Source organism: Fomitopsis serialis, assembly GCF_022376445.1.
Source record: "Fomitopsis serialis strain Sig1Antser10 chromosome Unknown B0H18scaffold_6, whole genome shotgun sequence".
Taxonomy (NCBI): Eukaryota; Fungi; Basidiomycota; class Agaricomycetes; order Polyporales; family Fomitopsidaceae; genus Fomitopsis; species Fomitopsis serialis.
The window spans coordinates 153,447-166,292 of record NW_025954966.1 but is presented as its reverse complement, the minus strand read 5'-3'; the positions used below and the strand labels follow the sequence as shown (position 1 = coordinate 166,292).

Genomic DNA, 12,846 nt, shown 5'->3' with positions numbered 1-12,846 from the left:
TCTGTACCCTTCACAGTGGGCCCTAGACTTGATAAGAAACGTGAACCCATACCATTCGAGGTCCTCAACAGCCGTACACGGCGTTAGGGGCTCACACTTTGTCTGTTACATTCTTGAGATCTCGGCGAATTAGAGCTGCAAAATGAAGTTCTGAGTATGCAGACATGTTACCAGGGTATCGTCTATATATAGACGACGAGCATCCCTGTCAACTGACATCGTATTCAGCACGAACATTCGGAGAACCTCCCGATCGATCAACGTTCAACGTTCAACTCTAGGCTCTGCTTCTATTCTGTCCTCGTAAGCAGCTGTCATGACGCTCCACATCCTAAAGCGGAGGCGTCGCACTGGCAGGTATATAAACCCTCCTTCAGCTTCTTAGAACGAGACCCCGCCCTCTCTTTGCCCATCATCAGGTTTCCGCTGCCTGCTATAGAAGACACAGGTTGACCGGGATGCTGCAGACTCCGGAGGAGGATACCCCTTCCGACTCCAGAGGGGTCCTGAACTCAGCGTGCGGAACGTGGATGTGGACATCTATGAGATAAGGTGTGTTGCAGATACTCGTATGAGAACAAAAATGGCTGAATGACAGACATAAGTAGCGGTATACTTATGTGCCAGTGAATACGTATCACTCACGACGCTTCCAATTTCGGAATGTGGGCGATCATGACGGAGTGCTAAGCGTTCGCTGACGGCGTCAGGTGACTGACGCGGTACACGGTGTTTCTCGCGCTCTGGCTTGCCCTAAAGTCAGTGTTGAACTTAGTGTTTGCTAGGTTGCCTGCTACCCTGCCTGTCGGTGGCACCCCTGCTCCTATATCACGGCTCAAGATCATCCAGACCTGCTCGATCGAGCTCGGATTATGCTCTGAAGATGTCCGAATTTTCTAGTATCACGCCCTCAACAGGGCCGCGGTCACCTCTGTTTGGCACCGCGACGTTCTCGACTCTCTCGCCAACACAAACACCCATGTCCCCATCAAGGCTTTCTTCATCCATCCGTTCTGGTAGGTCTCTATAGAATTGACCCTGTTGTTGACCTAACATCTGCGTAGCCACTCCAATCGCATCGTCGTACGACAGCGACGACGCTTCGTCAGGCCGACAGATGCGCCGAATTGTTGTATCACCCTCTCCGACATCAAGAGACTCCGACACCTATGCGTACGAGAAGAAGACTCGATGAGGGACGCGGCGGAAGTGGAGGCCGAACTTGCTCAAATCAACGACGATATCGACGACTTCCTCTCCGAAGTTTCGCGAAACTCCTCCAGAGACGCTTCCACCTATACATCCTACACTGGGCCGTCTACATACACGTCTTACACCGGCCCTTCGACGTATACTACACGCACGGACAGTGTCTCAAACGCTGGATCTGGGACGTCTGGCAACTTCCGCGCCGCAGCGGGGCCCATGCCTACGACTGAACGCGGACCGCGAGTCCTCAGCACAATCTCGGAGCACACAGAAAATACACCATCGAGACCCTCTTCGTATCCTTCCGCCGGTGATGCTAACCGGCTCTCAGCCCACATCGAAGGCATAGTGTCTCATTCTCGCTCCGCCACGGAACCGTCTCAAACGACGCAGCCTCCGCGTCCGCTTCCATCAACTCCCGGCCCCAAGGTAGTGGAGCGTATTGCATTCTTCGAGGACCGTACAGCGGCATCATCTGGCAGTCCCGGGCCATTCTTCGGACACGCTAGGACGGGCTCGGCGCCGTCTGCCATTCGGTCTCCTAGTCCTTACACGACGACACAGAGTCGCTCAATGCCGACATTGAGCAGCACAGCTTATGGGTATGGTAGTACAACAGGTTATGGGAGCGCTTCATACGGCTCTCGGCCTTCGTCGCGCACGGGCTCTGCGGTATCGTACTCGGGCCCCAACACCACGATGTCCTCGATGCTATCGCCGCCACCTCGCGCGCACAGTGCGCTCTCTTGGGACTCTTTCAATCCCACGAGCACCGAGGCGACGACGCTCACTACCCGCACGCCCGTCTCCGCTACCACTTACACTGCGTCAGGTATGGGAACCGGGACATACACCAATCCGAGTTCCAATACGTTCTCCAATACACTCTCAAGCTTGGACCCGACGACGACTACCCAGACGACGAGTACGCTTACCCCACGCCAGATGTCACCGAACGACCGCACAGCGTTGAGCCAAGTGCGCAACGTGATAAACCGGTGGAAGGAGCGCACACCTTCGATGGGGAAGTCAGAGCGTTCTACGACGTCGCCGTCGCCCACCCAGAGCGATGGTCTCTTCAGCATCCGGCGCAGGGCTAGCAGGGGCAGCGCGAGACTGAGAGATCGTGCGCTCCAGGCGGCAAACAGAAGCAGTGGCAGAAGGGCAAGCGACCCCGTCTCGATGGCGGGCCTGGATGAGAGCGGCAGCGGGGATCTTAGTACTAGCGGGCTGCTTCCGCCGCCGTTCGATATCAATGAAATGGGACAGTACGCTGGAGCTACGGAGACTCAAGAGGTAAGCACATTCGTCATATACGAACTATCATCGTGTTCTCATCGTCGGTACATAGCCGCTTCGCATTGGTCTCTTGTGGTACCTCAATGTCCACGCCGCGCCGCCCTATAGATGGCAGCGCTGCCAGGCGCTCCTTTACCCGCACATGCTACTGCTCTCCTGGATCGCCGCGGGTGGTGGCCGCGGTATCGTTACCTTGGATCTGTTGAACTGTACGGAAGTGCAGTCGGCCAAGTCGCCTACGCATCATGGCGCGCAGGAGGATGTCGGGACGATGGCCGCAATCATGCAGAGCCAGAACGCGAGTACAGGCGTGGAGACGCAGTTGGGCGAGGCGGAGCTGATGCAGACGCTCAGCCCGTTTCACTTGCACTACAGTGATGGTATCGAGAGGCTAGGAACGGACAGTCCGAGAGAGCGAGTTCGTTGGGTCAGCGCTATTTGGTACGTCCTTGCCTTCGACTCAGCAGTTCTTACTTACACCGGGATGCAGGGATGTCCTCGATCGTGCGGTATCCATTCCGGACCGCTCGGTCAGCGGCTCGCCGACTGGATCGGTTCGTACCATGCGTTCGTTCACCAGCACAGGCTCCTCGCGCTCAGGGACCGCGTCGGGATCTGCGACGACTCGCTACGTCCCTCACATCGACACAATGCCAGACATCTCGGACCTACAGTCAATCTCTGGCTCCAGCATTCGTAGTGGTTTGTCGCGCAGGCCGTCACTTGCATCCGCCCATCGCACACGTGCCACAGACGACTCGGCCGTTTCGAACCAGGCGTTCCTATACCCCGGGGATCCGCGTGTGATTGGCCCAAGCCGAAGCAGCTCCATCCGCCGCACCAGCTCCTTAACCGACCTCGACGAGGAGTTTGCGTCGGCAGTTCGCCGCGCGCGCGGTGCGCGTCCAGGATTGGGCTTCGGTCTTGGCTTAGCAGGGGGTGTGCCCGTGGGCGACGGCTCGCCCGTGACTATTTCTAGTGGACCAAGGTTGGGTCGCGACGTGTATATGTCGCCTCCGCCAAGTGTAGGGAGGGGAAGTGAGGGAGCGCGTAGTCGTGCCTCCGACAGCGCGACGTCCATCTCCGACGATGCGTTCTTCTCTGCGACTGGACGTCGCGGACTCCCACGTCTAGCTTTTATTCGTCTTCGTCGTTCACAAAGGGTCTGACCACGACAGACACCAGGACAGGCACCGGCCTCGGCACTGACGAGACTGTGCTGGACATTGTTTCTGGGTCGGGCACCAACATGTCGCATCGACTTTGTCTCTGAGAGGCACGACGTCCGCATCAATGCTTGGTGATTCACACAGCGGTTCAAGTGGCGTGCCGTCGACGTCACCTTCGCGCGGCGGCCTGACTCGGTCGAGGGCTGTTGCTCGTCGAACCCCTAGGAGCAGCTCGCGGTCGTACTCCTCGTACGATCGGAGCAGCGAAGACACTTCCGACAAGGAGAATTCGGGGAGTTACACTCCCACCGCGAGTCGATCGTACACCGAAGGCCTCAGCACGCTGGAGACCTACACCAGCTCATACACTCCAACGAGGTCTTACACCCCTACGCCGTCGTCGTCGTCTTACACGCGGTCAACAGACGATTACACTAGATCTCGGACGAGCCTAGATCTGACAGCGAAGTGGCCAGATCGAGCACGACTGCACAGAGTACGGAATATGTGACGGCGCGATCCCCGTCTGAGCTTTCCTTCGTCTCGCTGCCCACTATCCCGTCCCTCCACTCAGACTACGAAACGGCGGAGGTATGCTCAACGGAGTACGAGACAGCTCCCAAATGCCCACCGAGCCCCTTTCGGAGTACGAGACGGCGGAGGTGTGTCCTACGGAACCAGGATCAGAGTATGTTACAGCGGAGGTATGCCCGTCCGAGGTCGAGACGGATTACAAGACGGCGGAGTGCAGGTGCGCCAAACCCGAGGAGGCTGAAGATGATGTGATCAGCATCACTCCTTCTGCGATCCCCACTATCCCATCCGTCTCACCGAAAAGTCTGGCCGACGACCTGCCGCCTGAAGATATCCCCTTGCCGCCATCTGTGTACAGTCCGTCCGTGACACCGACTGAGCTCTCGGGAGACGTGCCTTCATCGGCTGAGGTCCCCGTTCTGTCTCCCTCTCCTCCTCTACCATCCGAACCCGAGTCGTCCGTGGTTTCGATCCCTGGACCGTCGCCTATCCCGACAACTGAGTCTCCTCTTGCTTCTCTGCCCTCTGTGTCGACTGTGTCGACCCCGACGGAGTCTTCCATCACACCTACGCCTACCGATCTCCTCACGCCTACTGTCCCTTCCACAATTGAGCAACCGTCAACACCGTCCAGCCCAGCCATACCCGAGTCGCAGTGGGGAGTCGAGAGCGACGAGTCTTATGAGTCGTCTCTCCTCAGAGCTTCCCCATCGGTACAGTCGCTCGCTTTGCCAGAAGGTGCGGACACGTCGTTTGAGACATCATTCCTCCGGCCCAGTGGATCGCCGTTTACGGAGGAAGAAGATGTGAACCTATTGACACCAATCACGGAATTGAGCACCGAGTCAGCGACGTCCGTACCGTCGTCGCCTTCCGAGTCAATAACACCGACGCCATCGACAATCTCTCTTCCTCCAAGTGTCCCTTCGCCTACTCCAATCTCGACTGAAGTCCCGCTTCCTACTGTAACGTTGTCCCGCACGCCATCGTCGGTTTCTACTATATCCTCTATCTCCATGAGTTCGTCTGTGTTGGGGCCCCGATCTCTTTTTGATTTCCCAATGTCGGTTGCGGAAGACGACATATCCACCGAGCCATCCCTACTATCGGTGATGCCTTCGCCCACTTTGAGACCGGTAAGTGCCTAGCTAATCAACGGTGCTCCAACTGACCCGCCATTAGATTTCTCCGCGGGCCGTTCCGTTACCTTCATCACCGGTTCCGACTGTTGTGCCCCCTACGCCAACAATGAGTGTCAGTGTCACCACGCCGCGTGGAGACATTCCGTCGATTCGGTCGGGACTGGAAACTGTACCCTCCGAGGCTCCGAGTACCATCTTGACACACGATGTCAATCGTCTGTTGCAATATTTGAACGACATCGATACGCAACGCGGGGCGGAAACCCGGGACATGGCGCACAGCATAGAAGAAATCAGGCAACTACTGGAGGAGCTTAGAGACAACCAACGCGAATTATCAGTGACCCTCCCTCAACTACCGCCGCTGCAAGCTCCCCCGACCGTACGAGAGATTGTACGAGAGATCCCGATACCAATACCCGCTCCTGCACCAGAGGCTCCTCCCCCGGTGCCGAGGAAAGACAGGTCAGTCGGAGGAAGCAGCGTTTTATCCTACACTTCCGCCGGCCCCCGAGAATCCCCACGAGACACTCCCCGGCCCATTCAGCCTCGTCTCATCCCTATCCCGTTGACACCGCCACCTATGCGCATCTCATCACCCGACACGATTTCGGAGACCATGTCCTTCTTGTCGTCTCATCATTCGGACGACTTCAGTCTGATGGAGTCTGAACCGTACCCCGCGATGCCCATGTCTCCCTCCTGGCCTTCAGAGCCGAGTTCCTCTCCCGAATCATCACCGCCGTCTGAACCACTGTCCCTGCCGTCGAGGACGCCTTCATTTTCAGCTAGCCCTACACCTCCGCCATCCTCTTCGACTCCTGCCTCGCCCACTTCCACTGTATCCAGTGGTACTGCCAGACAAATACCGCCTGTGAATCTTACTAGTCTCCGCGACGCGTTGGCACAAATCCGCGAGGAGATGACAGCCTTGCAGACAAATCAGGCTGCTGCAACTCACATTCTGGAGGAATTACGTTCCAGGCCCGTGGGCCAGGATGTATCGGATTGTTGTCGCAGACTGGAGGAGGCTATCCAGCGCATAATAGAGCAGACGCAACGGCCTCAAGCTCCTGCCCGAGACGATCGATCTGAATCGTTGTACCCTTCGGGTTCGGATACGTCATTGCTGGAACATATAGCACGGTTGCGAGATGAAGTTGGTCGTGACCTCCCCCCTATACGCATGCCTGTGCCAGTTCGTGCGGGTCCCTCCTTTGATGAACGGTTGGTGGATATGCTGGCTGAGGGGCCACCAGTGACCCAACAACCAATACAGCCGCCTCCTCCCATCATCCCTCTTACTTATCGCCCTGGTCCGCGGGTAAATAGGCCTCGCAGCGCAAGCCCCGTCTTCGAGACTGATCTCCCACCACGGCCGGGGACGTTTCCTATCACACAGCCCGTGGTCTTTGAAAGGCCAAGACGACGTATTCCTCGAACATCTCGCCGCCCATATCCCCCCGCGGAGCCTTCTGAGACAGAAGGTGGGTATCTACCTCAAGTGCCCCCCTCTGAACGCGACGTTCCGCGTGCGAGAACTCAAGACGATGATATCGATTTCTTGCGACGTGTTCGAGATCTGCGACGGGCACGTCGTCCAGAAGCTGAGGACGGCTTTTTTCAACCAGATGTGCCAGCGGTGAGTCTGTCATAGTTGACTGCGAGGGCTACTATCAAACTGCGTGTTCGCGTAGGGTCCTGATCGCAGGCGGCCTCCAACGGCACCAGCGGCTCTCGGCGATGTGCCTGCTGCACCGCAACAAGCACCAGGTGTTCAGCCTATGCCAGGTGCACCTGCTCCTCCTCCCGGCGTCTTTGCACCTGCGCCTCCGACACAGGTAAGAGCTCCACATCCCATTGCTATAACTAATCTTCACATCCTTGTCAGACTGTCTTGCAGATACCATTTGACGATATCCTAACCCTCCTCCGCGTGAGTATGTCCGTCTACTACTTGTATTGTGTCTCAAGCTAGCATAGGACAACCGCACCGCGCAATTAGCGTCCATTGATCAGATCAGGGAGGTCATGCGCTACTTGAGAGATTTCAACGAATGGCACGGGCGGGATGTAGAAGATCGACACGCCGAGATACGTGGATTGAACGCAAGAATTGATCAAATTCGAGACATGATATACGATACCATGGGTCGACGGGGTATGTAAAAGCCCTTTTCCACGAAAGAGGAAAGTACTCAGATTATGAAACAGACACTTCTCGAGCACCATCGGAACCGCCGGCTGTGCAGCCAGGAATGCCCGGTGCAGTTGTTCCCCCTATGCAAGCGCCGTACCCGCCCGGCTTCGTCCCGCAGCCAGGAATTGGCTACCCCCACCCTGCAGAGGGTCCTGTGATTCCGGATGATCGCAGGTATGAGCAAACACCGTCGCCCGGTTACCCGCCAGTCATTCCGCCGACTCCTCCCGGTATGCCTCAGCCATACATACCCTCTGGACCACCCGGGGCGTATGTGATACCGCCTCAACCGCCCATTAACGTATATCAACCGCAACAACCGTACGATGACCGTGACCGACCCGTTGTTCCATCTCCCCCATCACTGTCACCATCGGAGTCGGAGTCGGGCAGTTACCTCTCTGAGGGCCCTGAAGGCAGACTCTCATCATTCCTCCGCCAGCCGGACCAGCTCAGCCTATGCAGCCTGGGATGCAGCCTGGGATGCAACCACCCATCACCATTATTCCTGGGCAGCCGCTTCATCCTCAACAGCCGACCGAAATTCACGTTCACACAGAGGCATCGCGCTCACGTTCCCCGTCACCGACAAGAGAGGGAAGATACGCGGAGCCATCGCCGTCGAGGTCTGGCAGCCCGGGACGAGCATATTCTCCGCACCGGTTGTCGTTCAGGTTCCTGGTCCTTCTTCGCCTCGGCCGGGGTCACCCAGGCATCCCGATGCACCTCACATGGTCGTTTCTGCCCCGCCTCCTCAAGTTGCTCCGATGCCAACACAGCAGCCAATCATCATTCAGCCCCCACCTCAATACATAAATGGTCAACCGATGGCGCCTGCACAACCGCCACAAGTGATTAACGTCCAGCCAAGTGCTCAGCCTGCCTCGCCTCCACGATCAGAGTACCCGGAGTATCGATCGCCAACAGAGCCCGTCATTATCCGCACAGAGGGATCGCGACGTCGTTCTCGCTCACCGTCCAGGGAGAGTCGTCGTCTGCACCGCGTCTCCCGTACACCCCCTCCGGTAATCATTCAGCCTGCTGCTGGAGCCGCCCAGCCCGTCGTGCACGTCGGTGCACCGGGTTACGGGCAGCCTCCAAGTCAACAGCAACTAGGTGCCACACCATCTGAAATTGTCATTCGGACTGAGGCTCCTCGTCGGTCACGGTCACGTAGTCCCCGTCGGTATGATCGCTCTCCAAGTCCTCGAGGACGCGGTCGCGATCGCCCAAGGACCCACCGTGATTCAAGGTCACCCTATCGTGACGACTACGATCGCGATCGCCCACGAAGCCGCCGTGATTCAAGATCACCTTTCCGCGACGACGATCCTTACCGCCGCGCTGGGAGTCGCTCACCCGACGACCGCCGCTATGGGAGAACGAGGACTGATCAGAGTAGACGAGATGACCCCTATCACGGAAGGCCTTCTCGCCGATATGCCTCAAGGTCGCCCTCGCCTGTCATTCTCCGCGTCAGATCCGCACGTCATCCGCAGGCACGGTCGCGTTCGCGTTCGCCCACTCTTGTCAGTGAACCTTCCCATGTCCGTGTACCATCGTCACGGCATCCCCGTTCTCCGGCATACGAGCCTGAGGATCCATACCGTCGTCCTGGACCCTCTCGTCATGACAGACAAACGAGTCAGTCGCCTGAGGAACGTCCTCAAAGGATGCGTACGGGCAGCTCAAGACGTTCCCCATCTCCAACTGTTGTTCCTCATCGCCCACCGCGCTCCGATCGTCCTGCAGGTGATTATGATCGCCAACGTGAACGCAGGCGATCGCCCTCCCCCATACCCGAGGAAGGAACACCACCGCGTCAGGAGCCTGTCATCCTTAGAACTCGTAGCCAACGTGAACCACCACCACGCCCCGGGTCAAGAGGTCCTACGTACATCGAGATGGAAGAGCCTGGAGACTACCCACCAGCGAGTCCGGCCCCTCAGATTGTCCGCATACCGACTGCTGGCAGATCAGCGAGAGCTCCTTCCGCCCGAGTGCCATCAGGACGACGGCTAAGTGAAGGTATGTATTTTCTCAGAGCTTGCTTTCCTTGTGCTCACCCAATCAGTCACTGTGGCTCCTACTTATGGTGAAGGAACACCTGAAGGACGTGAGTGGTTGAGCACCCGTGTGGAGGAGCATCATGTACTCACGCACATGCCAGAACATATTGAACTCCCAGGAACACCGACTGATGGTGAGCTCGGTGCATTCCCTTGCAGGTTCGTCGGTGTTCTGACCATATCTGATAGTTGAGGAGATGCACGAAGCATACAGAGCGGCAGACAGACGTACTCCAGCAGGTACGTCCGTCGTTTCGCGGTCGAAACATGACTTATGTGTTCTACGTAGTGTCTCGTGCTCCAACGCAAAGGACCGTCAGAGAGCCACGTGTGGATGACTACGCGCCGACAGAAGAGTCCGTGCCAGTGCGGGTCCCTCCCCCTGTCTCAGAGGTTGCTGGGCCCGAACACGAGTACGAAGAAGAACCTGAGGATCATTATGCTGCACCATCAGAGGAACCATATGAGCGCATCGCCCCTTCAATTCCTCCCTCTGCCGCGCCTTCTAGGAGACCAACAGTCCGCCCTGGTTCCCCTGCTGCTGTGCAGCGGTACAGGGAGTCTGGTCCAGGAGCCCTTGGGTTTGAAGACGCCGAGCGCGAACGAAACGAACGATTCGGGGAGCTTGAACGACAGATCACGGATACCCTCGGTAACTTCGAGGAAACCGAAGCAGCTCGCGACCAAGCATTCCGAGGAAATGAAGACGAGAGACAGCGCATCTTCGAGGATCACGAAGCTCGCCGTGAACAGGAGGCTGCCGAACGACGCGATGCGGTGTGGGCGGAGCTCGAGAATCGCTTGGCTGATATTGTGCAACAGGTGCCCTTGCCAGTGCCCCCGCCACCTGAGCCAGTCACAGAACCTGAGGTCGCGGAACCTGGCGAAGAGCCACCCGCACCAGAGGTACCGGCCGATGTTCCTGTAGAACGACCGGCCGATATGCAGTCCGTGGTCGAGTCGATCCGCTCCGTGGCACAAGACGCCGCTTCGCGTCATGCTCAAGAGATTCTGGATACTGTTCGGCTGGAGCGCGAGGAGTTGATGAGGGAGCGGGAGCTTGCCCAGGCCGAACGCGATCGTGCACAGGCGGAAATGGAAGCTGAACGCGCGCGTTACAACGAAGAGCGGGAGGCCCGGATCACTGCCCTGGAAGAAGAGCTTGCCGCTGTTCGTGCGGAACTGGAGAATGAACGTCAGCTGCGAATGACGGAGGAGACTGAGCGTCGTGAGCGGGAGCGTACAGATATGCTTGAGCGCGATGAAGCTATGCGCGCCCAGCTGAGCGACATCACCAACCTCGTCTCTGAGCAGCGGGAGGAGCTGCAGCGCAAGCGTGAACTCATGGAACAGCAGTGGGAGGAAAAGCAACGTTGGATGGAGCAATGCAATGGCACGAATGAGGAATTGCGCCAGCTCGTCCAACAGGTGATCGACGACAGGGTTTCCGACAGAGCTGCCTGTGATGCCGATCGAGAGGCAAGAGCGAACGATCCTTGTTAGTGCACATCCTTATTCATGTCGTGCGGTTACTGACTGCTTCGCAGCCGTTCAAAGTGTCTTGGACGAGATGGCGGCGTTCAGACGCGAACAGGATGCGCTTCTTCGTGAGATGGCCGACAGTGCGTTCAGTGTCCGTCTCATGTCGCCCGGTACTGATGGCCGGTGAATAGGTTGGCGGACAGACTGTGCCCGGCAACACGAGGAAACCTTGGCTGCCGTCCGGTCAACTGCCAATGAACAGATCCCGTTCAATATCCAAGGAGTCAGTTTTATCTACTACCGAGTACATTGCAGTGCTGACGATACCCCGCCTCCCAGTATCTTGATGAATTCAGTCGGTCGCTTGCTGCGGAAGTGCGCATGCTTCTTGCTGAGGTCGGTAGGCTGCGAGAAGAGAGGCGCAACATTCAATAGTAAGTGTATAGCATCGTGACGCATGATCCTCGTCTTGACCCTCATGTGCTTCTCAGCGAACTTGGTTGTCTGCTTACAATGAAGTCGAAGATCGGGCCGGGAGGCGAGTTCGATCCCGAGTGGAGGCCGCCAACTGGGGCTTGTGCGCGTGATGGTCAGCCAGGTGCGCCCTCCGAAGCACCGCCGCCAGAGGTACCGCCGCCGGACGAGCCACCTCAGCCCGCTCGTCCAGCATGGCGCAGCGTCGTGCAACGAAGTATTCGTCGGTCCCGCAGGTCTCAGGTTCCGCCACCGCCCGCGCCAGAGCCCGCGCCAGAAGTCCGACCACCCGTCGAGTCTTGGGCCACTTGGCTACGTCAGTCTTCAGAACAATTTCATGGTTAGGACGCATGCTGACAATGTTGCCATCGAACAGCTAACCCGCAGTTTGTGCCTACCCCACCGCCAAACCCTCCGACGGCGCTGTTGGTGCCTGAGCAGTCCAGCCCTGGCTTGTTCGGGCCTCGCTCTCCTCGCTCTTCTGTCCATCGGTGATGCTACTGAACAAGGATGTCATGAACTCATGCCCCGGCGGCCGCTGCGACCGTATACTAATATCTGGCTGTCTTAACGCTTCACGAACTTGACGATGATGGAGGACTGACTCTGTATGCCTGGATTGGATTTAATTTACGTATGCTGTATGTAAAATAGATATGACCGCAATGTCTTGCAATGTTTTCTCTATGCCCGTTCCGTGCGTGTGGCCCATAAGAATCTCATTTCGTGCGCGAAGACGATGCCTCTGCCAAAACAAGCCTAGGAAGGTTGACCTCGAGACGTTGAGTTCCGGGCAACCAATCGAAGGCGACAGATATTCTCACATATCCTCGTGGAAGATGTGGAACGAAGTGGATGCTTTTTTCAACTTCTTCTCCAACAAGGTCAACGACGTGAGAGCGACTCATCGGAACGATCGAATGGACGCAACATACTTAGTCCAGTGTCCTATGATCCCGACGCCATCACGCTCAGATCCCTCCACTTCGGGTCCATGACGCTTCTTTATCACCACTTACTTATTCTGTGATCACAGCGAGGAGAGCTGGTCCCGTCGCGGAAGCACGCTCTGTTCCTGTCACAACATATGGTTTTGTGTTCCTCGACCGTGCGCCGGCGGTGGCGCGGAGTCGTCTCCCTTCGTAGCGCGGAATATGCCGAATTGCGTCTTGAGCTCGCCGACGTTTGTCCAGCCTTGAAGCGATGTCCACATCGAGGATGCTCGTCCTCCCTTCATGCGACCTCCTCGACGAAGCGTCCGAATCGCA

At 57.4% G+C, this 12,846-nt stretch overlaps 1 protein-coding gene across 1 annotated transcript; it reads left to right on the top strand.

Moving 5' to 3' along the window:
* Positions 1-316: 316 nt before the first annotated feature.
* Positions 317-12,271, top strand: B0H18DRAFT_1101710 (uncharacterized protein; the record flags this gene model as incomplete). The annotated part of the gene is given in 29 exon segments (XM_048032528.1): positions 317-357; positions 420-448; positions 468-552; positions 918-1,016; positions 1,065-2,505; positions 2,561-2,949; positions 2,999-3,496; positions 3,822-4,094; positions 4,252-4,428; positions 4,570-5,347; positions 5,394-6,580; positions 6,756-6,995; positions 7,065-7,194; positions 7,245-7,289; positions 7,337-7,514; positions 7,568-7,823; positions 8,113-8,669; positions 8,731-9,197; positions 9,226-9,305; positions 9,334-9,581; positions 9,628-9,669; positions 9,724-9,756; positions 9,812-9,862; positions 9,912-11,120; positions 11,170-11,244; positions 11,296-11,387; positions 11,444-11,538; positions 11,596-11,894; positions 11,955-12,271. The coding sequence occupies 29 exon segments, from the start codon at positions 317-319 to the stop codon at positions 12,071-12,073; spliced, it is 9,213 nt and encodes a 3,070-aa protein (XP_047898231.1). The 3' UTR covers positions 12,074-12,271.
* Between the last annotated feature and the right edge of the window lie 575 nt (positions 12,272-12,846).